Below are 25853 nucleotides of genomic sequence, written 5' to 3' on the forward strand. Positions count from 1 at the left end.
TAAATGTGCTGTGATTCTGCCGCTTCTCTTCACTAGCGTTCTGAGGTGGATATCGATAGGTTAATCAGGCCTAAATCTAGAGACAGGTTCTTAACCACTTTCTAAGGTTAAAAAAATATAATGTGTTCGCAAGGTGCTAGTCACGTTATCGGTAAAGATATCATAGTTGGCAGGTGGCCTGCTCTACCAAAGAGGAAGCGAGAGCTGAAAACTAAATGAGATTTCGAAGGTGTACTAAGGAACAAAGAAGTAACTGTTCAGCACCCGGGCATGGAATCTTGGCGCCAAGGCATCCGAATACTTTATGAATGGTCAAGTACCGGTACTGTACGAGTACTATGATAGCACAGCACCGTAGCAACCCTCTTCCTACGTGTAACCGGCAGCTGGGAGCAGGGAATATTATCCGTAATCCACCACCACCGCAACGGATGACGGGCTCGGCAATAATGGCGCTTATTGTGGTCCTATCGCTGGAGATTAGGGTGGTAGACCCGGCAGAGTACTCGTACTCGTACTGGCACCCTTTCCTTCACTATAATTTGCCGCGATGAAGAACTGCCACTGCAAATCGACATTCATCCTTAAAGTTGGGCATTTAGTTGATTGGAGCCAGGGGGTTTCTGGATTCATTTGATGCGGCTACCGGCACTTCTCTCTGTGGATCATGAATGTGGAATGTTAGCATCGTACTACAGTACTGTACCGCCCTTGATGGTCTATCGCCAAACACAGGAACCTATTTAATCGGCATCTGATACGGTACCAGAGTAAGATCTCCTCAGGCCGGGGAGCTTGCGGGAGGCTTTGGTGTTATGCTAAATGAAGGGACAGCCGGTACCCGTGCTATTATACCGGTACTCGTACAGGCTGGTAAGTGAGTTTCGCAGAGGACAGTTCCCGGGGAACGCTGGCTGTGTAACACAGAATGAGGGGAGTTAACGCGGTTGCTCCCGGCGCACATCTTCCCGCCAAAAGGCGGGTTGCCTGTACGAGTAAAGGATTCCCCCTTTTGGCTTGATGATATGTCAAGGCTCGGCATGTTGATAATGTGAGCCCTTGAAACAACGCGCTCTATGTATGTCACACACGCCTCAAACCTGGACGCGTCTTACCTGTCCAAAGACTGCGGCCCTTTTATCTTTCTCCTCACGCATCTCCTTTCCACACTACTGGAAACTTTACGAAAGATCATCAATTCTGTTTCTAACTTCATTCTGCATCCGCGGGATTGATGTTCCTTTTTTGATTCTTTTCCAATCCTTAATCATACCTTTAATTTATTTACGTTCTCGAAGAGAGGTCAGTCAGTCTTCTTACAAATCAGAAAGAGGTTTCGTTGTGGGAGTTGAGTCACAGCAATTGAAGATCACATCATTTATTTAGCCCTTTGCTTTGCCTCCATAAGTTTATGGGAGACCGCTAACTGTTGGTGTTGGAAGGAATTAGTTTACTATAAGTTCTTCGAACTCGCTTTGGCTTTTTCGTTTTGCACTTTTACGACTGAAACATGACTACGTCTGGAAGCCGTGGACGGAGGTCCGTTACAGCAGCTACCCAGTCTGATGGCGATGATACTAGACTGCAGGATTCCGTGTCAGATGAGGATGAGCTTGTTGTGAAGCCTAAACGGCGGCTCCAGCGGGGGAGGAGACCGAAACCCATTGTTGATAGCGATGTGGATAGCAATGGCGACGGGGAGAAAAACGATGAATATGACGATGACGAAGATGAGGAGGAGAGGGAGACAACCCCAGCACGGAAGAAAGCGGCAATAGAAGGGGGAGAGAAATCAAGGTTGTTTATGGCAGCCGTTGAAGGTGAGTTCGTATTTCATAGTCCTGGTCTTTGGTCTCTCATACGAACACGGCTTTGCATGTTTATCACATATCTCATTCCTGTGCTGTGGCTGGCCATCGCCATCTTTTGCTTATTATGTCACCGTGTTCCTGTGTTCATACTATCGACTGGGACCCCTTCTCGACTTTAATCATCTCGTTTTTTTAATTCAGACTAAGAAGTGTGTTGCAGTTCCTGTACGCAAGCCCGTGGTAATGTCGCCCATGCTTGGATCCGTATCGGCCAAAAAGGCAACTAAACAGCTATCCATGGACAATTATTTCGGTAAAGCGGCGAATCGTGCCCCTATAATAGTTCCGGAATTTGTGAAACCAAGAGGAAAGGGCAAAGCCGTGGCGGTGGAAAAGTCTCTAGCACTAGCTCCTAAAGCAAAAGTGAAAAAAGAACGGGCACCCAAAACACCTGTTCCCAAGAAGAGCGCCAAGGCGCACTCTCGATCGGCAAAGGGAACTGACGATGAATCGGATTTTGCTGTTTCTGGCGATGCTGAGGATGCCGAGAGTGAGGCGACGGATGATGTTTTTCCCACAGAAGATGAGGGTGATAGTGGTGCGGCGATCGACGATGAAATTGACGACATTGTGGTCGATAAACCAAAATCGAAATCCAAAACCAGGGTCACTGCTACCGGAAAGGTGAAACATGTATCCGTTTCTAAACCTTCAGGGTTGAAAATTATACCTCGTGAGGGGGATCTTCCCCCTATTTCCGATTTGCAGCAAATGTTCGACGATATCGTTTCACGTCTTCCTGATTTGAAGAGTCTATTTGGAAAGAGCGGGGGACGCAAATTGAGGGTTGCTACTATGTGTTCTGGAACTGAGAGCCCTTTACTTGCTTTGGGATTGATGGGTAGGAGTATGAGAAGTCAAGGTATAGGAAAACTCGACATTGAGCACGTGTTCAGTTGTGAGATCGAACTGTATAAGCAAGCGTAAGTTGGTTCTGAAGCGGCTTCTGAGGTCGTTATGCTGATGTTGTTAAGTTACATTGAGAGGAACTTTAAGCCACCTATCTTGTTTAGGGATGTTAGAGAACTTGGGGAGGACGTGGCGTAAGTTAATTTAAACCATGACGGTACTGAGTAGGAACTAATGGTTGTAGTACTACGGCGTACGGTGCAAAGGTTCCCGTTCCTGGAAACGTTGATTTGCTTATTGCCGGTACGTCTTGCGTCGATTTCTCGAATTTGAACAATAAGAAAAAAGGCCTCGAGGATGTTGGAGAATCGTCAGATACTTTCCACGGAATGATGAGATGGGCAATTCGTCATCGTCCCACCGTTATCATCCAGGAGAACGTACAGGGTGCGGCATGGACTCAGATGAGGGCGGAATACATTGAAGCTGGATATTCTGCCGAGTTTGTATCCAATTTTGACTCCAAGAATTACTACGTCCCCCAAACTCGACAGAGAGGGTACTTGTTCGCGGTAGATAAGGCGGGTAGCGGCATCCCCAATCGATGGATTGATGCTATGAAAAGCCTTCGCCGCCCCGCAACTTGCACCCTCGAGGCTTTTTTGCTTCCGTCCGACGATCCTAGAATCCATCAGGTTCGGATGGATTTGGCAACGAAACGCGATGGGTCTAAGAAAACAGCGAGATCTGTTGAATGGGAGAAATGCGAGGGTCGTCACCAAAAGGAGAGACTTCAACAAAAACTTGGTCTCAAGAGACCGATGACCCAATGGGAGGAAGGCGGAGTCTGTAAGATGTTGGACTTCGCATGGCAGGATTGGGGTGCCATGCAGGTCGACCGTGTTCTCGATTTGATGGATATTAATATGTTGACCCTGGCGAAGGAAGGAATTGATTGTAATTATAAGGAGTAGGTCTGCAGACCTCATTCTCGATACGATCGCTGACATGTTTCAGGCAATTTTGGAATCTGTCCCAAAATGTCGACCGCAATACTTTCGGAAAAGCGAACGGCATTTGTCCCTGCCTTACTCCACATATGATTCCGTACCTTACCGATCGTGGTGGTCCGATGATTGGGCTTGAGGCGCTAGCCATGCAGGGTCTTCCTATAAACGAGTTACTTTTGACGAGGGAGTCTACGCAGGAGCTTCAAAATCTTGCCGGAAATGCTATGACCTCAACTGTTGTAGGAACCGCCACCCTGGTTGCCTTGTTGCTTTCCAAGAACGTGTTACGACCTCCAAATGACGATGGTATGGATGTCGATGTGGATGACCTGGACATCTCGACGAGAATAGGTGGAGATGAGCAACTTAAGCAACGGCCTCTGGACTTATCAACTACCCAAGCTTTCAAGATTTCCGACCTATTGAAGTTGGCGTTACGAAGTTCTCGTCTATGCGTTTGCGAGGGCCGATCGGACATGACCTCTAGTTTGCTTTCTCGTTGTGAGGAGTGTGGCTTTTCCAGTTGCGAGAGATGTGGTGGTAGACCTGAACACGTTTACAAAGCCCTTAGCGTTCACGATCGGCTTGCACCTTTGGCATTCGAGGATATGTTGAAAGGTGTTCTACCTATGCGTTTGGTTGTTGCCGGGATCACTGAGGAATTTCTTGAGAGCCTGAAGACTGCCAATCCTACAGCCGCCGGTCATATATCAACTAAGGACTGGAGCATATTTATCAGTCTTATCCTCGATGCGACCTCCGGGGAGTTTAGGTTCACAAATCTGAAACGTCAGCAAATCTGGAGTGTATCTTACGATGCTCCAGCGGCAAAGTTGGAACTCTTACTCGACCCAAGCCAACCAGAGTGGAGGCTGTTCGCTAAGTGCCCCACATCCGAGGGTGTCAATAGCCGAAAGCGTGCAATGTGCAAAGCACCTATGGCTCGTATGCGATTATCCAACGCCCAAGACATTATGGATTGCGGGGTCGAGGTGTGCTTGCCTACGAGATATGATTTCGATCTGACATTGGAGGGGGAAGGCGATTTGGTCGAGTCTTGGCAAGCTCAACTTGGTCTTCAGGACTCTAAATTTGCTGAAAAGAAAGTCTGGTCCTATATTCGGATGACTGTTCCTGACGAAGCAAAAGAGTGTCTTGATCGTGATCTTTCTGGTCTCTGGAAGCTTCTTCCTGCATGTGGGACTTCTAACGGCGCTCTTCACAAGCAGGTTGACGGTGACGGTGGCGCACAACTCTTTTTCTTCTTGGATCCTACAAAGTGCGGTGAGCCTAAGCATGACCCATTTGTCTTCTCGGTCAGCCCTAGAAGATATGCCTACGGAGAACAGCGCCCCCTTGTTGCGAAATTAGATCCTAAGTTTAGAACATTCGGTGACAATACACCGCGGGTTGTTAGGTGTCATGTTGATGGACAATGGGTTGTGGCTAAGGGCTCCACCCTTAAGCCGCCATCCGCTTCTACGCAAACCGTGGGCCGGGCTATTTACGCTACCCCGGGAAAGAAAGGGTTGGAGATTAGCGTTACTAAAGCTAGTTGTGCTGCCGCTAATGCTATCCTTACTTGTCGGGTTCCGTTGGAAAACCAAGCTGAGGGGGTATGGCCAAAGGGAGTCTGGAAACAGGTCGACAAGATTCACGAGAGAAATACGTTCGAGAGTCTGGCGTGGCTTACTGAACGTGTACGATCTATGCGGCATTTGTCAAATTGGAATGCGCTGGATCTTCCCGAGGACCACACCAGCTGCGAGCGATGTGCCCCCAAGCCACCAAATCTTCGTTGGGTAATGAAGGGGAATAAGTTTGTTCCTATGGAGGATGCCAAACAAGCTGCGCCGTACGAACGTGCGCTAAAAAATAGACCCTCACCTTTCGTCACACAGTTGATGCTTGAGGATGATAGCACTGGTATTTTGAGGATTGGTCTGAATATTCCTACGCTCGTTCATAGAGCATTGTCAAGACTTCCATCTGAAGGTAGAGAGGAAATGCCGATGCTGAGCTGGCGATTGACCACCGACTATATCCCGGAAACTCAACTTACACTTCCTGCATTCGAATTGACAAGTAACAAGAAGGATCAGCAGCACACCCAACCTCCGAGGTTCATTACCAAGTTGAGACCAGAGCAGCTTAGATCGCTAAGTTGGATGTTGACGCAGGAAGAAGAGGATGCCATCCCTTTTGTTGAAGAAGAGATTTCTGAAGCTCTTTTGCCACACCTTAATTGGCGAGCGGAGGGGAAAGCGGAGCGGCCTATCCAGGTCCGTGGAGGCGTCCTTGCTGATCAGGTCGGATATGGTAAAACCGCAATCACATTGGGATTGATTGATTGCTCCCGTGATGATGTCAAACTCCCTGAAGATGTTGATGGTCGTATACCTGTTAAGGCTACTTTGATCATCGTTCCGGCGCATTTAACCAACCAGTGGCCTGCCGAGATCAACAAATTTACCGGTAGCAATACCTATAAGGTTATTAAGATCCAGAGTCAGGCTCATCTTAATGCCTTGACCATTGCCCAAGTGATGGATGCGGATATAATCGTTGTTGCCTCCACACTTTTCAGGAGTGACAAATATCTTGGTAACCTGGCTGGATTTGCCGCCACGAGGCCTGTTCCGTCCTCGGAAGGCAGGCGCTTCAACGCGTGGCAGAAGGTTGCTCTTCGGGACCTCAAGGAGCAAGTGAACAATCTTCGTGGTGGTGGCGCCGAATTTGTTCGGCAGAGAATCGATGACAACGCGAAGGGCGTCAACGACGAAGATAGCTCGGCAGAGGAGATGGTGCGCAACAAACGTCTCATCGGTAAGGCTTATGTCGAAGCAGTTGAGAAGCAAGCCCAGGCCGGCGGAAAGCGCAAGAGGCCGAGAGTTGAAGTCTCGGATGGGGAATTTAGTTCATCTGCGAGCGGATCTGGTCCATCGAAGAGGAGTAAGATGGCTCCCGTCGTGGTTGGCGATCCTTGGGGTCTTCGGACGAATGCTGTGGCAAGGGATTGGAAGCGTATGCACGCACCGCCGTTCGAGATGTTCCACTTTAATAGGTTGGTTGTCGATGAGTATACCTATCTTAAGGGACAAATACATGCTGGTATCACTTGCTTGAAATCTACTTTCCGTTGGGTGTTGTCTGGGACACCGCCATTGGACGACTTTGCCGATGTTAAGACTATTTCTGTGTTTTTGGGTATTCACTTGGGTATTGACGATGATATGGTTGGGAAGATCGATAATAGGAAGAAGATCAAGAAGGACAGGACTAGTAAGTATTATCTGCTACATTAGTTTTTATGGTTTGCTAATTTCGTGGCTAGGTGTCGAGGCGTTTACAGCATTCAGAGAACTGAGATCGCCGGGATGGCATACACGGAGGCACGAGATTGCCCAGAACTTTCTTAATCAGTTTGTGCGACAAAATATTGCCGAAATTGATGAAATTCCTTTCGAAGAACATATCGTCCCAATTACACTTCCCGCGGCTGAACGTGCTATTTATCTAGAGCTTGAACATCATCTACAAGCCTTGGAAATGAACATCCGGAAATCGAAGATCAAGGTCGACAACGACAGAGATAAGAGGTTGCAAGAATCTCTTGGGGACAGTGCGTCCGCTGAGGAAGCTCTACTTAAGCGTTGCTCTCATTTTGTTTTGGATTTCACTAAGGAGGATGAGGAAAACGCTGTTCAAGCTTGTGAGGTTATTGTCAAGGATCGTAAACGTCAACTCACTAGCTGTCGTGAGGAAATCCGTCAGCGCCTCGTCGATTGTCTGAAACGTCACAGGGAGATTCCGAAGGATTCCTTCCCCATAGCATCTGGTGATCACTTTGGCACCTTCCTCAAGACCACCCTCGAAAACGGCATTGGGGATCCAGAAGCCGGCGGGGACATCGTCGCGTTGATCAATCAAGCCAAGGGTAATGGAAGGGGTCCTAAACCATTTTCTGGCATCCCTAGCGTCGTTGGCGTCGATTTCCTTAAACCCGTCAAGTCCTCCAAGAAAACTAAAGGCAAAGGAAAAGCCGATGACGATGATGATGATGTGGAAGTCTATATAGAACCCTGGCCAAAAGCAATGGAAGACAAAGTCCAGCAACTCCGCGATCGTACCGCTGTCCTTCGTGCCCTTGTCCGGAAAGAACTTGTCGGACGCCATCGCTCACTCCGTTACTTCCGCATTGTCCGCGACCTCCAACAGTTCGGCCTCGCCGAGTTTGCAAAGAAGAACTCCGTCTCGAACGTCTCCTGTCCCGGATGCAAGCGCAAGAACCTCCCCGTCTCAGAGATTGCTGTTCTCTCCAGTTGCGGTCACCAAGGCTGCTACACATGTCTCGAGGCCGCAGCGCATAAACAAGAGTGCCTTACCCCAGGCTGTGACTCTGCCGCTCGCGTGCTCAACGTCGTTAAGGGCGAGAGTCTAGGAACTGAAGATGCGAAGGAGGGAATTGGCAGACATTATGGAATGAAGTTGGAGAAGATGATGCACTTAATACAAAAGCTCATTCCGGTGGACGAGAAGATTCTCGTGTTCGTCCAATTCACAGACCTGATGGAGAAAGTGGCCCAAGTGCTGAAGGAGTACAAAATCGGCTTCTTGCAAATCAAGGGCTCCGCGGCAGCGCAGAGTAAAGCACTCCAGCAATTCCAGGAATCGGCCGAGAAGGATAATATTAAAGTCCTACTACTGAACGTCATGGACGAGAGTGCCTCCGGAGCGTAAGTTCCTTTTTGCACCCTTTTTTTTAAAATTTCCAGGTGCAAAGCAGCTAATAATAATGTGAATAGCAATCTCACAAACGCTAATCACGCCATCTTCCTCTCCCCGCTCCTCACCACGACCGATTACGAGTATAGGTCCTGCGAAACGCAGGCTATTGGACGTGTGCGTCGCTACGGACAGACTAAGAAGGTGCACGTGTGGAGATTCTTAACGGAGAATTCCATCGATGTGGAGATTTTCCAGGATAGGGGTGGTGCTAAGTTTGCCGATGTGGAGAAGTTTGTCATGTAACTTGGTTGGGATTAAAAGGTCACAAGGCGGGATGAAGAGATGAGGAAGGGGGGGGGGTTATGGATCATGAATGAGGGGTTATGGTTCTTTTTTTATTATATTATATTCTTTCCTTTCTTGTTGTGTTTCTTTTTTGCATGTTCATTGTTCCCTTCTCCTTTTACTTGATTATATTCTTTTCCTTCGTGATGAAGGTAGGAGGCGAGTGGGAGTGGATGGCGTGATGATAGATTATTACGATTCTTTGGCGGCGGGCACCTTTACTCGATTCAAACTTTTGTTTATTTATTCATTGTGGGATTAAATGGATGACTTATGGGTGCAAGGGAGTGGGTGGGGGTATGAAGCTTTATGTGAAAGTTAGAAAATTAATGGGACGGTTTATCATGTGCCATGCTTGTTCTCTGAGTTTTTGTATTTTGTGAGTAATGTGCCGGGCAGTTTTAGGTCTGGTTTCAGGTCCTTTCTTTTTTTTTTGAAAATTTGTGCCGTGACTTGTTGGGAGCGGGGATAGTTATAGCAACAGTGATGTCACAAACTGGATGTTTAGATACATTTACGGGATGCTCGTACCCCGGTGTTACGCTACATATGTTTTCCGGGGTAAGCTATAGGTGTCGTCATGGAATATCACTCGCCAGAAATTTTTGCTTTCGGCTGGACGACGACTCTCGTTCTTTATCGTGGCATCTGTTGAGACTATATGAATATTTGTACAAAGTGCGGGTGTGGGTTGGGGCGGAATAGTGCGATAGGATAAAGGGGGTGGAAACGGTTGGTTTGGATGTGGTTTGGGCAAGCGTTTGTTTTTTATCTTCAGGTGGTTCGGAGCGTTTTCAGGGATTTGATTCTTCTTATTATGATAATATTATCATACTATTTCTTGTTGACCCTGGGATGAGCGGGGGGTTCGTGATGTGGTGTGGATATATCTGCGAGGTCAAAATGTCATCCTACCATTTTTTTTATTTTTAGAATTGGCGGGGACATTACCCACATATAGATTCAGTTATATTCCTGCATGAGTAGTAGCTTGTCGCCTGGGTCATAGGACTTCCATCGTACGCTGAGTTTCTGGCGGGGGGGTGTTTTTTTTTTTTTTTGGAGAGGTTTTTTTCAGCAGATCTATGATACTTGTGTTCCTAGAACTCTTGCCCTAGATATTGTATTTGGAAGTTGGCTAGTATGATATGGTATGATATGATATGATATAGGGTTTCTGCGTGAATGATACCATAGGACTACATCGGGGGGTCTTGGCGCTTGGGGGAAGTGGTATATAAGGAATCGACCCCCCTATCTTGGACAACAATTTTTGGTATCCATGTCTGCGGAAGGGGATTAAAGATCTTATCTATCCCCTCCACCTCTACCATGTTCCTTCCCCCTACCTAACTTATTCCGCCTGCCTCAACTCCCCCCCCTCCCCCCCACAACAGAAGGAAGCTGATCATCTTCTAGGCCTATCAACCTGCATGGCCCCCCGGCTTTGACGCAAATTTGCGGAAACCGGGCGGTGAATGTTGTGCAGGTTAGATGTGACCGGGAGCTTGATGTGAATCTGACAATGAGCCACCTATCTAGGGTCTGTGGTCCCCCATTCAGGTCCGTCATATTCTTTGTGTTGTTGGGGTGGTGGATATTTACACGGTTCGCCCTTATATTTTAGGGAGGATATGAGGAATGAGAATGTGGGATGTGGGGCACAATCTCTGATTACTAGAAAACAAAATATACTGATGATCATACTGTAGGGAGGCTTAAAGTTGTTAGTCTATTGTGGTATATAGCAACTACTCTGGCTTTTCGAAAGTGTTTTACTTTTGTCGGTAATAAGTTCTTTTTTTCTTTTTGTTCAACTCATATATCTTGTATATAAAGACTGACTTTATAAGCGATTACTAGAACCTAATTCATATGGTTGATAAAATGCAAGTAAAGCCTTGGAATGGCTGTATTTGGGTTCAACACGAATTGGACCTGCCCTCCTGACCTGATCAAATGCTGGGCTATGTGGAAAGCACAGGGATTTCAAAACTTTCGTGCTTAGGGTGGTAATTGCAAATTACCAGAAATAAAAAAAAAGATTCCATCATGTTGCGGATGCCGCCATACGAGAACTCTCATATCTCTCATGTAGTATTTGCTATTATCCTGAGTGGAGCCTTGTGGCTCTGTTTCTTGGAAAATTTCTACTACCCATATATTTCACAATTATTAATGCTTTGCTTTACAAAATCTATGGTGTATAAACTGAGGGTTAAAGAGAGTTGATGGTAAATTTTCATTGGAGATTGCCCTCTAGTTATTCCCTTGCCCTGGTTTGTGGGGCCAGCTTGGGAAGGATAAGGAGGACATGGCTCTGAATTTGCTTTCTTCTTTTTTTTTTCCTTTTTACGCAACATCTTCTGTATTTACCGATACCTAGCATTGCCTTCGGGCCTTCCTTCAATCCTCCCATACCTCCTGATTTGAGGCATTCTCTCAATCTAGCTATCCCCTCCTGAAAAGAACCATTATCCTTCCAAGTTTCGGAGTCCTGCGGATTATTGGTGCCAGTTTACCACACCTCGGTCTCCTGTGAGAATACAAGTTCTGGGAGCAGCCACTCCTAGTATTCCTGCAGACAGAATAATTAAGAAGTTTCCTCTGTTTATCTTTGGCGTATGCCAGTTTCCCTGACTAGATCAACCATGCTCTTCTCCGGTGACCAACCCATTGCGGTAGACTTATAGATATCCTGGCACCACTATACTGTACTTTGCATCCATGGTTTCTGATGACAGGTCAAGAGGTTCCCCCTGCTTCCGTAATGCCTTGAACAGGGTGTTATCTGCCTCCTTCGTTGTCTAATATCATTTGGCATACAACTTGTGTTTTGTGATTCAAGCTCGCACTTGACGTTTGTATACATGTGTTCGGTCAATTCGGTGCCTCCTAGATTTCTGCGAGAGTCTGGGGTTTATTAATGTTGTTTTTCTGGATCGGGTATTTATACGAAGGCCCTCAACCTGCTCCCGAACCGCCAAAGCAGAAATGGTGCGGGCACGCCGAGGACCAGTGCCGAAAATCCCAACATGCTATTCCCCCAGCCATAATCCCACTTTTGATAAATATAGGGGGCGAAAAGGGGGAACACGAAGCCTGCCAAGCTCTCCAATGTGGTCGCCGCTCCAATCGCACTAGCAGCATAGCGTGTGTACGAGTCCACGATGTACTGGTATCCAACGATCGAGCCGATGCAGAGCATATACACGACTAGGTTTGGCGTTATCCAGTGGAACCGGTACTGTGCGCTCCAGCCATACAAGAAGAGGCCGGTAGGGACGAGGATGGCACCGACGAACATTAGTGGCACGCCGAATTCGGGAGTGCCATTTCCGTTATTGCGGGCTTTTAGGCTGGTGTATATCTTGAAGGGTTAGTCGAGTGACATTCGGTGCGGTGGTTGAAAGGGGGGAGCATACCTTATCGTTTAATGGAGCGCAACTTTGTGCTCCGTGGAGGAAGCCAATACCAATTGAAAGGTAGTTGAGCCCGCCGATTCAGATGCTCATGTGGTAATTTTTCTCCCAAAGCATGGGGAAAGTTGCGAAAACAAGATACATCAAGCCATAAAGATATGCAATATATGTGGCTAGAACTTGTACAATTATCTGTGTTCGGAGAATCTCGAAATGCCGGAGCAGTGATGTTCTCAACGACTTTCCTATTGTCTTATCAGAGTCATTAAACTTGCTGCGGAGGTTCTAGTTTCCGGTTTCGTGAATCAGTCGGGCGGTTTTCTTGGCGAGAATCGTCGGGGCGTATGTTTCGCGGGGGAGGAATAGTCCTAGGATTCGGATTAGGAAGCAGAGGATTGAGGTTGCGTGGAAAATCCAACGCCAAGTGGTCTTCTCCGCGATGAAACCGCCGGCTATGGGACCGACTACGGTACTATACCAGCTTGTTAGCTTGAAAACTGGAGAGTGGAAAGGGCGAATACTTGTTGGGCCGAAAGAGGCGCTAACGAGTACAATGAGATTGCTTTCCCACGTTGCTCAGGAGCCCAAAGGTCACTATGTACTCCACCACCTACCTATTAGTTCGTTAGCAAGCAAGAAATGGGAAGATCTAGGTGGGGAAATACCGCTGAAGTAACACCCGCCAATCCCGACAGAAACCGAAATGCAATCATCTGAGCTTTCGTCTTGCTGAACCCGCACGCGGTATTCCATACCAGGTAAAATAAACTGGCAAGCTGCGTTACCGGCACGCAGCCGTATACCTCTGAGAGAGGACCCTTTGCAGCCTCACCGTTAATTCCAGAAACTCCGCACGGTAGCCCGTTGACAACCTACAAGAACCAATGGACCGGAGGCATAAACTAGGACGTATATAGAGAACATCAGGTATATTTTTATTTCTTCCCTAATTTTAAACTCCTCAGAGATTTTGCCTAGCGCTGGTGCAACCATTGAACTCAGAGCAGGACTGCTTGGAAAATTGCCGTTAGTGTACAGTATTTAGCCTAGCCACCGATAATAGGAAGGGCACCCACGATATAAATGCAAAAGCAGAAATAATGGCGGTTACTCCCCACTTGGTCTTAAAGCCCCAGTTCATTGGATTTTCCATATCCTTCGGCCCACTGAGCTTGACCACGTTTGGATCATGAGTCTTTGGTCGCCCCAGAGGTGGTGTCTGGGGCCTTTGTTCAGGGGCTTCATGTGGTACTGGGCATCCTAATCTGCACTGTACTCGGGCGCCGTAGGAGCGGAAATGTCACTGCTTAAGTGACTGGGTAGGGAAGGAGCGCGGTCCTGAAGGTCCCGTCCCGTGGGGTGGAAAAGGAGAGATCCCACATAACAAGATACCAGGACACCTTGGCGCCAAGGGTCTACACTTTTGAACTACCTTGGCATTTGTTTACCACTGGTATTCATGAAATTCACGGGTAGTATCTTAGATGTCTCGTGTGTTAAGGTATGTTCTGATTCGCCAAGTCCCAGCTGGCCTTAGATGTATGAAACCAGAAAGCTTCTTTTTGGGCCGTCTTCAACCTGGTTCTTTGCCAGCAGCCTACGGGTAGGATAGATTAACGACCATGCAAGATGGCGCTATGATGTTTCTGTTACCATGTCACTCGTGGTCTCGGTATCCAGAACCGAGAAACACTGGTCCTTGATCCTGATGCTAGCGAGTGCTCACGAGTGCTTACCTATGATGCACTAATTTTCTGACATCCTCATCCAGCATTCTACTGAATTGAGAAGATTTCCAACGAGTAGTTAACGAATGTATCAAAATACCTTGGAGACCTTTGCGGTTCGCGATCTCTGACAGCTCGGGACAGGCTTGGTTTAGCCACTGAGGCTCAAAATTAGCCTCGATGTGGCTAATTCCGCAGGTTATGAGCTCTCGAGACCCGGAAAACCCAAACTGCACTCCCCGCTTACGCTAGATTCAAAAACGGACCGGATGCCATTCGCGACAACGTACCCTACCAATAAGAATGACCTATATAGCTTCAGAAGAGGTCTTATCGATTCAACCATTCTAATGTTCGCGAAACACTGGAATGGTCGGTAACTTGTGAATCAGATATCGCCTGGATCCCGTGACCCACATTGTCCCCCTGCTGCTCCTAGGGCGTCCTATCAATAAGTACTCAAAGGAATCTACGACCGCGGGGAGCGATCTGCCCACTCGTTGTGATACCATGTTGAAGTTTTGCGCAGCCATCCATGTAAGTTACAGTGCATAGTGCTTCTAAAGGTCTTACCAGTCAAGTCCATACCTGTTCTCCCCCCGGCCCCCACAATTTCGGGGTGTGTACGGTACTCCAGTAAAAGGGGATTGAATAACTGTGGATCGAGCAGTCCATTGATATACGAGTATCGGCAGAGGCATACCGGCCTTGGTACCGTCTCTTTTCGCATCGTGGCCAATAGGGTATCCCTGGGGAAGAAGCAAATCCACACTTCTTTATTCAAAATAATGCCGGGTTTTCAGCTAGCTTTATTGTACCATGCGATTTGACCTACATATTTCTCTCGCGATTTTTTTTGTCAGCTAATAAAACCTTCGATTGGTATGATATGAAAAACAAACCCATCAGACTCCAAAATATCACGACTAGCAGTCGTTTCATAACCACCGCATCTTCTAAAATTGTCCCCACAGATGAAGTCCCTTTTCACCTCTTCTGGCCGGCTGGCTCGCTTACCAATAAGTATCTAGCTCAAACCCTAATCCTGAGGTACAATTATTGGGCGAAGCCGAATCATGTCGGGGTATTCATACTCACGTTTGATTTTGAGAGTGAGGTTAGGATATAGGAGTCCAATAACAAAGAGGTGGAGAAAGGTGATCATTGAACTATCATATAACGTATTGTACCTAGTTACGGGTCACCCCCTAGTTATGGGTAACTATCCTGAGAATTTCAAGAGTAGGAAATCTTGAGATTGCAATACAACCAGTACTTGTCATAATAAGATTTTCTAGATTGTAGGGGTTATTGTCAGTAGTAAAATACCTATGAAAGAAAATTAGTAAAAAAAAAAATTCCATAAAAGTAGCTATAAAGTGATAGTTATTAGAATTTGTCAGACTTTATATAAGGTGATAAAGCAATAATAAGTTGCTCTTAAATATGATAGTATGATATATAGTGGTATTATACCTAAACTGGTTATCATTATTGTAAGAGATTATGAGAGCAAAGTGTATCATACTATTAGGCATATGAAAGTGCACAGACCCTTCGGTAGAGTAGCTACGCACAGTCCCTCATTTATTGGAGTTGCCAACACCCTCCTCTGGCTCTGTTATGAGACCTGCATGTTTTTAGCGAGATTTTAAAAAGTTGCATCTCATGACTATAATATCAGTTCAATAAAGTCTATTGCATAATACCATATACATTGCTGCTATCCATCCAACTGGAAGCTGTTTGAAGGATATAGAAGAAAGGACCTCTGAGTACTTCTGGGAGGTAAAATAGAAGAAATCCATTGGAGGCACACTGAGTTACTAGGTTTCAAATTTAGGCATCCTATATACAGGCTAAAAGTAACAGGACATTTTAGTCACAATAATCCACAACTACTCCTACAGTGTCCCAGAGGCCATAGGAGAGAGATAAGATGCCAATACCTATCTGAAGTCCACTGTATCTTGGTTAATCCTAGAGACAGGATCTCTCCAGAGGTGATTCTCCTAAAGGTAAAATAGACTAAGAGGAAGCTGCTCAGACTCAGAGGACCAAATTGGTGGTAGACATAAAGTACTGACATACTGTCTATGTTAGGCAGAGATGATCTTGAATAGACTCAAAATTGTCTAGGAATGTTAGACGGAGACAACTTGATAGACTTCAGAGTTGTTTAGGTCAACCAAAATTTGTTTTTGTAGAGGGAGATTGTCTAGGAAGGCTTGGATTCACTTATTTCGTTTATGACTACAAAGAGTGAAGCAGAATAGGTAAAGTAAGATAGAATCGTAAAAAGAATATTATATTGTTAAGGCCTCTTCTCTATTGCTTGATGATATCTAAAAGCTTGAGAGGCACTTCAATATTTATATTCTGCGTCTGAGTATTCACAGACTACATTCATCTATTATACAATTATCTACCTCTCAGATTGTAACTTGCAATTGGGTATTCTTCAAAGTTGCGAAAACCTGGAAATCCTGAAAATTACTACACCCTCTTCGGTAATTACGATATAACTATCTAGGAACCATGCTGTTCCCAATAATAATTACCCAATCATTAGAGTCTTTAGACTTATAGACTTAGTTCTCAAATCAAACTTAGTTAGTCCTAATTATCTCCATCATTGATGAAATGATCAATTTTATCTGTGGGTTGTATCTGTGAAGGTAGTGGTCATCACAACCTTTCTAGATCACTGTAACAATTCTCTTTCAGATTGTTAGTTCTTGGAAATAGAGAAAAATACTTCTCCTCTTCTTTCTTCTTCTCGCCTTACGATAGCACTCGGCCTCTACCTATGTTACTGATAGTACAAGATCTTTGTCTTCTATCAGGAATACCTATCATAAGCTTTCTCTAACTCTCCTTCTTGAAGAGTATATTTATCGTAGTAGTAATAAAGATAGTGATAATAATAAAGAGCTTAAAGGTGTTTTATATTCATTAAAGTAATAAGTAGGGAAAGTACTTAGAAGAAAGAGTAAAGAACCTATCCTCCTCAGAGGTACTGGCTTTCTTATATATATAGTGTTCTTCCAGTTCCAAGTCCTGTGACACAAAGTGGTCCCATGCGCGAAACCAAATCATCACAAACTAATCATATGACCAAAGTGGTCACATGTGCAAAACCCATGACCTTGTAGCAAGGTCATGTATAAAAACTCATAAACCAATCATAATACAATAAACAAGTCATATGACCCAAAGTGGTAACATGCACCAAGCCCATGACTTTATAATAAGGTCATGTGTGAAATATAAATTGTATGTGCAAGCTATACTTGTAAGGCATACTTGTAAGGTACACTAGCCAGGCCCACATCCCATGACTCATATTCAAGTCATATATGAAACATAATAAATTATAACCTAAACAAGTCATATGACCAAAGTGGTCATATGCGCAAGACAATAACATGCCTATGACTCATAATCATAAGTTATGTAAAAGGCTTTTCTATGCTAAGCCACATTCATGACAGTATTTCTAACAAGGAAGGCTTAAAGGGCTACTCGATTTATTTATGACTATTAAGAGTAAAGTAAGGTAAAGTAGAATAGAATCATGAAGACAATATTATATTATTAAGGTTACTTCTCTATTGCTTTATACTGTTTAAAAGCTTGGATAGCACTTCAATATTTATATTCTGCATCTGAGTATTCACTGACTACATCTATCTCTCATAAAAATCATGTACTACTTTAGCTATAACTTGCAACGTCAGTATTCTTGTAACCGGTACGGGTACTTGGTTATTGGTTTTGTTTTATGTTTTGTCTTAAGTATCGCTTTGATACTTGGTTTGTTTTAAGTATCGTTTGATACTTGGTTTTGTTTTATGTTATGTTTTAAGTATCGCTTTGATACTTGGTTTGTTTTAAGTATCGTTTGATACTTGGTTTTGTTTTATGTTATGTTTTAAGTATCGCTTTGATACTTGGTTTGTTTTAAGTATTGTTTGATACTTGGTTTTGTTTTATGTTTTGTTTTAAGTATCGCTTTGATACTTAAAGAGTTTTACCAAAGTGTATCGATTGATACCTTTGATTAGTTTCGTTCATGCTAGACATGAACAGATTTGTGTATTTAAAGACCGCCTGTTTCTACGATAGAAAAGGCAGACTTCGACAGATAGTATTTCAATATACTTGGTTGAACGGTTACTTCATTGTTCCCCAGTACACCCTTAAAGCCTCCTTTAGTTCTCAGCTCTCGCCTCCTCTCTGGAAGAGCAGGCCACCTGCCAACTATCGTACCTATTGCCGACAACGTGATTAGCACCTTGCGAACACGTTACATTTTTTTAACCTCAGCAAGTGGTTGAAAACCTGTCCCCGGATTTAGGCCTGATCAACCTATCGATATCCACCTCAGAACGCTAGCGGAGAGAAGCGGCAGAATCACAGCACATTTGGCTTCATCTCAAACCCAAAATAAAGTCTTTGACGACCAGGAGTGGGAAGCAAATCCCACGGCAAGACCTTACAAGGAAGAAACAATCTCGGCGCTCTGCTAAAGAGCCCGGCGATCCTGCAAACACGGAAGATACACAACCTCCAGGAGAATTCCCTTCTACTCCAGCCAAGAAGCCTTCCTTTGAACCTCCAAACGACCCCGAATCTAGTAGCGAATCAGATATGGCTAGCACAGGAGGAGGGCCTTCTGGAGGAGGGAAATCGCGGGCAAGGCCTGAAGAAGAGGAGGTACCCGCAGCATTTGAACCCCCTAAGTTTAAACTCCACCTCCCAGCGAAGTTCACAGGCGAAGGAAAAGACCTCAAACCTGAAGCCTTTGAACAATGGGCCACGGAACTCTCGCACTTCCTACTCTTACAAGGAAAAGATGTGGAAGACCCTACAACCGGACTTATCATTGGATCATTCTGTGAAGGAAAGGCAACCGACGCATACCACCAATGCTATAAGGACTTCGGCGGAAATATAAGATTAAGAGGATCTACAGTTCTCGATTACTTGAAAGGACGATTCCAATCCTCTATAACCAACGACCTCCTATACAACAAATTCAACCAGCTCCAGCAAGTTAACGGAACACATGTCAAGTGAATCACCGATGTGGCTACGGACCTAATAATGTATAAGGACCGAATGGAAAGAGGAAGTATCTCCAAATACATCCTGAAGCGACGATTCTACGATACTATGCACCCTACCCTCCGGCGAGAAGTAGAACCACTCGAGGAATGACGGACGATGCATATTACGAGTAATAATTGCTAGAGCAGAACGAAAGGACGCCATTCTCCATGAGACCAAGGCCTACAAAACACAGACATCCTCTAATAGGAACAGCCAGCCACGACACAAAGCCTCCAGCAACTCTGATGACGATACCCCACGGGTTTTCAAGAAGAAAACAAAATCCTCCAAAGAATCGAGACGGCAAAAGGGAGAATGCTTTGAATGTGGAAAAATAGGGCACATGGCAAAGAACTGTCCTACGAAGAAAGGAAAAGGAAAGGCTATAAAAAAGGAGGCGTCGGCTAACAATATTGAAAGCAATTACGCTCCATCCAGCGAATATGAAGAAATCCACATTGGATACATCGATGTGGAATGCAATAGTGTTCGACCTCCGGCTACATTCAAAACACACACTGCTCTAGAAGGCACTATCCTGATCAATGGCAAAAAGGCTCGAGTCCTATTCGACACTGGTGCAATCGGAAGAGATATGATCAGTAATGCCTTTGTCTCTGTTCATGGACTCCCTACCCGAGACCTTAACCAACCCATACCAGTCAATATGGCAGTAAAAGGATCACGATCCACAAGCCATAGAACCTGTAGTGCGACCATTCAACTTGGTTCTGCCGTCCTACCCCCCCAGGAAATGCTGGTTGGAAATTTAGCCAAATATGATGCCCTAATAGGCATGCCATTCCTGAATCGTCACAAAGCTATAATCAGGTGTGGGGAATCAACCATCGATTTCCCAGATCAGAAGGTCAGAGTCTCATGCAAGCCAACAAGCGGAGAATACCGAGCCGCAGTCTGTGAAACAACTGCCCTACGACTATTGGATGAGTATTCTGACGTTTTCCCTGATCAAATACCCGAAGAACTACCACCTATGAGAGAGGTGAATCACCACATCCGCCTCCGAGACCCCTCCAATCTCAAGAACCAACCCACCTACTCTATTCCTGACGCATACAAAAGCCCACTTTGTGATTGGATCAACCAACAACAAAGAAGAGGAGTCATCTACCGGGCAGAAGCCCCTGGTGCCGCTCCTATGTTTGTTCAACCCAAAGCAGATGGCAAAAGAATCCGCCCCTTGGTTGATCTCAAACTACGGAATGAAAACACGGTTATGGACAGCTCCGCTATCCCAAACCAAACCCAGATCCTAAATGCAGTTGGACGGGCTAGATTCCGAAGTAAGATTGACCTAAGCGATGCCTACTTCCAAACAAGGTTAGACCCAGAAAGCGAACGCTACAACAGTTTCAAAACACCCTTCGGAAGTTTCATTAGCCGAGTTATGTTACAAGGTGATAAGAATGCGCCCGCCACCTTTATGCGAATTATGGAAAACCTCCTAAGCGAATACCTCCACCATTTTGTTTGGGTCTACATTGATGATATTCTCATCTTCTCGAACACCGCAACAGAACACGCCTACCATATAGGCTTGGTTTGTACTAAACTTAGGGAAGCTAAATTTTACGCTAGCAGAAACAAATCAATCTTGTTTGCCGATAAACTCGATATCCTAGGACATGTTATAGATGATGAAGGAATACACGCAGCCCCAGGAAAAATAGCCTGTCTAACGGAATGGTCAATACCCCAGAATAAAAAGGAACTCATGCGATTCGTAGGACTAGTCAACTACATTTCCCAGTTCCTCCCACACCACGCCACTGTGACAGCGCCGCTCACAGACCTTACCGGCAATGCAGAATTTGCCTGGACCCACACTCATGACCAAGCCTTTACCAACATCAAGGATTTGATTAAAAACGCCAACGTTATTCAACCTATCGACTATAGTAAACCAGAACCGATATGGTTGATTACTGATGCATCGGATGTTGGAGTTGGAGCATGGGTCGGGCAAGGGGCCTCCCATGAAACGGCAAGGCCGGCGGCATTACACAGCAGAAAGTTCACTAACTCACAGATGAACTATGGAACAACAGACAAGGAAGCCCTTGCTGTGATTGATGCTCTCACCGCTTTCAATCACATCCTGATGGGCAATACCTTCACTATTATTACCGATCACCAACCTCTCACTAATCTTAAAACAGAAAAGATACCAGGAAGAAGGAGAACAAGATGGATAGGCGAGATGAGCAAATACGATGCAAAAATCATCTATGCCCCTGGAAGAACGAACTATTTAGCTGATGCTCTCTCCCGCCTATACGAGAATCAAGACCTTGCAAACCCTCCCCTTGTTCACGACCACACAAGGCAAAGCGAGGACAGCCCTGATGACACCTCCTATGAACAAGAACCATCAATGGCTACCGCCAGCTCTGCCGCTCCTTCCAATCCTTTCTCTTATACCATGTACAGTGCTGCCGGAACAGAACGAGGAAAGGACATTGATGAAGAATGGAAAGACAATTGCACGCTCCGCAGCACACCTCCTCACGAACTTGAACAAAGCAGAATCCACTGGTCCCACTGTTATCACGACACCTGCCCTTTTCACCAAACAGAGATCAAGTTCGGCAACAGATACCAGCGACCGTATTATATGCCTGCTGATGATTCCAAAGACACCAGCTTCGATACCGCAGAAGGAGAAGAAGAGATGATCGACGGAAATGAGCCAACCCAACACCCTCATGTCCTTAACCCTTCTCCAACGCGATACCAAGGTCTTGAAGAACTCGAACAAGCAGCAGCCTACGTGGATGCAATGTCGTATTTACAACCCCCACAGTCAGCCCCGCCATCCTCTCCTCTCATGATCGATTCACGACCACTATATGGTGGACCCTTACGAGTATACAACAATGAAACCATTGTCTCGGTCATACCCCCTACTATTCCCGAGCATCGACGTCAACTTTACGAAACCTTTGAGGAAGAGGAAGCCCTTATCGAACCAACAAGAGGATCCCTAATCGAGGATGAACAAGATGTTAGATCAACCACAGAAGAATTAACCTCCTCATTCTGAAGCCAAATGATAGCAGGATATCGCCATGACCCGATTTACTTCAAAGCCATGGATAGCTCCAGGCATGGAGACCTCGCCCCCTACAACATATCTAATGGAATGGTCTTTACCAGCACCCGTTATGGCGAACATTGCCTATACATACCAAAAGGTCATATGTTCAATGGAATGACTATTAGAGAATATGTCATATCCGAGATTCACAACAAAGGACACTATAGTGCCAACCGCAACCTTCAATATGCCTCAGAATATGTTTACTGGCCTGAAATGCGAAAGGACTTCCGCGATTTTGTCAAACAATGCGAACTCTGCCAGGCAAATAAGGAGCGAACACAACTACCTGAAGGGAAAGCACAGACCCTCCAACTACCATGTGAAATATTCGAATCGTATGCCATCGATTTCGCAGGACCATTCAACAAATCCACTGGATTTGACACCATCTTAGTAGCTGTGGACCGATTTTCTGGATATACCTTGCTCCTTCCAATGAAAGTTACCGATTCCTCCAAAGACACCTGGAATAACCTCCAATGATACCTGTTTACCCCCCATGGGTACCCCTTATCTATTGTCAGTGACGCTGATCCCCGTTTTACTGCCAGATTCTGGAAACAAAACTTAACCTCCCTCGGAATAAACCACATTATGGCTGCCCCTGGACACCATGAGACTAATGGCCAGGCAGAACGAAAAATCTGCGAAGTTAAGACCGGAATTAGGAACATGATCAATGAACGACAAACCAACTGGGAACCAGCCCTTGTTGAGCTCGCTGCATATATCAATGCCGGATTTTCAGATACCTTGGGAATGTCACCATACAAGGCAGTCTTTGGCCGTCAATACCCCCTCCTACCTACAACACTATTCAAGAACTCCTCAGTCCCTGCCTCTGACGACCACCTAAACCGCCACTAAGCAATTCGGAACGATGCCTTCCAAGCTGTTAAAGCTGCCCGATTCCGAAGCACCACTACTGCCCAGAAACGACGACGCAAACATATCCCGATCTCACCAGGAGACATGCTCATGGTACACGGTAACATGTTCATTACCAATGTTGGACGCAGCAAGAAACTGCAACGCTGATGGCGTGGACCCTTCAAAGTCATATCCTTTGACGAGAACACAGAGAACTACACTGTCCAGATGGATGGACGCATGTACCGCCGCAATACTGCAGTCTTTCATGCCTCTGCTGTCAAACGGTTCCACCCAAATGACGACTCCAAATTCCCCGGAAGAACCCACTCTCGACCCGCACCTATCATCATTGAAAAGAAAGATGAATGGGAAGTTGAAGAAATCCGAGACCACCGCCTTTGGTATGGAAACGATCAGTTCCTAGTCAAGTGGAAAGGATATCCGACGAGCGAAAACAGTTGGGAACCACTAGAGGGACTAGAGCACGCTATGGATATGGTGAACAAATGGTGGAAAGACAACATGCCAAACGAATCCCTCCCCCCAACAATCAATTATATCACCATGTGCTGGACACCTACAATGCCAGAAACTGAGCGATGGCATGCAGAACTCGAAGCTAGAGATGGATTTTGGGCACCACACTTTGAGTCGGAGTTTGAAAGCAGCGATGAGGAGAATCAAGCTATGGAGCAGGCCCTCGACAACCTTATCTAGTCACCATTCACCATCCGAATACCATAACGATGTCAAACTATGTGGAGCTCAATGTGAGGCAGCGACAACAGGTTGTTGGACTGTTGTTGAACCGCGATGCTATCCAACTTGAAGACTACTTCGAAATCCTCTGGATTGACTACTGTCCTGATTGCGATCATGCTTGGGTTGACGTACAGCACGAATCTGGTATTCGTGACTACTGTGATTTAGATTTCTTCGAGTCTAAGTGTTTCCTTAGAGTTTCCTCTTGTCCCTGGTGTGATACTTATGATGAGGAATTTCTTGCAGAAACTGAAGCCATGAGTTTCTCGGAATCCGCCTTTGATGATTATTAAGTTTTGTTTGTTTAAACAGTTGTTTTGTTTTGGGGAATGTAACCGGTACGGGTACTTGGTTATTGGTTTTGTTTTATGTTTTGTCTTAAGTATCGCTTTGATACTTGGTTTGTTTTAAGTATCGTTTGATACTTGGTTTTGTTTTATGTTATGTTTTAAGTATCGCTTTGATACTTGGTTTGTTTTAAGTATCGTTTGATACTTGGTTTTGTTTTATGTTATGTTTTAAGTATCGCTTTGATACTTGGTTTGTTTTAAGTATTGTTTGATACTTGGTTTTGTTTTATGTTTTGTTTTGAGTATCGCTTTGATACTTAAAGAGTTTTACCAAAGTGTATCGATTGATACCTTTGATTAGTTTCGTTCATGCTAGACATGAACAGATTTGTGTATTTAAAGACCGCCTGTTTCTACGATAGAAAAGGCAGACTTCGACAGACAGTATTTCAATATACTTGGTTGAACGGTTACTTCATTGTCCCCCAGTACACCCTCAAAGCCTCCTTTAGTTCTCAGCTCTCGCCTCCTCTCTGGAAGAGAAGGCCACCTGCCAACTATCGTACCTATTGCCGACAACGTGATTAGCACCTTGCGAACACGTTACAATTCTCCTAAAGTTCAAATCTAAGAAACCCTGAAAACCATCACATCCACTTTAATAATTACAATTTTGCTAATTAGAAACTCATCTGTTTTCAATAGTAATTATCAGATCTTGGGAGTTATTAAACTTATACCTTAGTACTCAAGTCGAACTGTGTTGGCCCCAATTGTCCCCATGATTAATGAAATAATCAGTTTCATCTGCCGGTCATGTATGCGAGAGTAGTTATAGATTGTAACCAGTATGGGTACTGGGTTAAGGATTTTGTTTTATGTTTTATTTTAAGTATTGTTTGATACTTGGTTTTGTTTATTGTTTTGTTTTAAGTATTGTTTTAATACTTAAATTGTTTTACTAAAGTGTATCGCTTGATATCTTTGATTAGTTTCGTTCATGCTAGACAAGAACAGATTTGTGTATTTAAGACCACCTGATTCCACAATGGAAAAAAAAGACTTTGACAGACAGTATTTCAATATACTTGGTTAAACGGTTACTTCTTTAAGTTTTCTCAGTATATCTTTAAAGTCTCCTTTAGTTTACAGCTCTCACCTTCTTTCTGGAAAAGCAGGCCACCTGTCAACTATCATTTCTAAGCCCAAAACATGACTAGTGTCTAGCGAATAGCGAATATGTTAGAGCATTAGTTATGGTATGAGTGGTGTAATGTGTTTCCACAGGAGAATAAACATGTTTTAGAATAGAGTACACTAGTAAGTTCTACAAGGTAAGAAGATTTACAAGAGTTGATCAAGTGGAATAGAAAAGATAAAGTAACTATTGAATTGAGTATGGATTAATATGTGTCTTGCTAAAAACACTGATGCTCACTAACCAAACATCTTTGTCTTTAAATATAAGTTTTATGATTACATATTACTCAATCACAGATTCCTACTCGACTATTCTATTGAAACTTAATATAAAGATTACTAAGTATCAACTGATACTTGAAACCAAACATAAAATAAAACTAAGTATCAATCAATACTATTATTCATTAACAAAAATAACTGACTGCCCAAGGTGCGTGACAACCATTGTCCATCACCTCCCCTTATTTTCAACCCCATCTAAAGAAATTGCATTTGCTATGCATGTGCCGCGGCCCGTTCTAACCTCGAGGGTAAAGA

The 25853-nt window shown here is 44.8% G+C and overlaps 2 protein-coding genes across 2 annotated transcripts; one reads left to right on the forward strand and one right to left on the reverse strand.

Annotated features, from left to right (window-relative positions):
* Positions 1 to 2108: 2108 nt before the first annotated feature.
* Positions 2109 to 8761, forward strand: GSTUM_00005574001 (uncharacterized protein; the record flags this gene model as incomplete). Its single annotated transcript, XM_002837701.1, has 6 exons — positions 2109 to 2794; positions 2846 to 2914; positions 2965 to 3690; positions 3738 to 7012; positions 7065 to 8466; positions 8536 to 8761. The coding sequence occupies 6 exons, from the start codon at positions 2109 to 2111 to the stop codon at positions 8759 to 8761; spliced, it is 6384 nt and encodes a 2127-aa protein (XP_002837747.1).
* Positions 8762 to 11753: 2992 nt separating this feature from the next.
* Positions 11754 to 13378, reverse strand: GSTUM_00005575001 (uncharacterized protein; the record flags this gene model as incomplete). Its single annotated transcript, XM_002837702.1, has 8 exons — positions 11754 to 12173; positions 12229 to 12250; positions 12368 to 12470; positions 12645 to 12714; positions 12747 to 12839; positions 12891 to 13043; positions 13102 to 13234; positions 13302 to 13378. 8 exons carry the CDS (start codon positions 13376 to 13378, stop codon positions 11754 to 11756), a joined length of 1071 nt encoding a protein of 356 aa, XP_002837748.1.
* Positions 13379 to 25853: the final 12475 nt, after the last annotated feature.

The sequence above is a fragment of the Tuber melanosporum genome (assembly GCF_000151645.1).
Source record: "Tuber melanosporum whole genome shotgun sequence assembly, scaffold_2, strain Mel28".
Classification (NCBI taxonomy): domain Eukaryota; kingdom Fungi; phylum Ascomycota; class Pezizomycetes; order Pezizales; family Tuberaceae; genus Tuber; species Tuber melanosporum.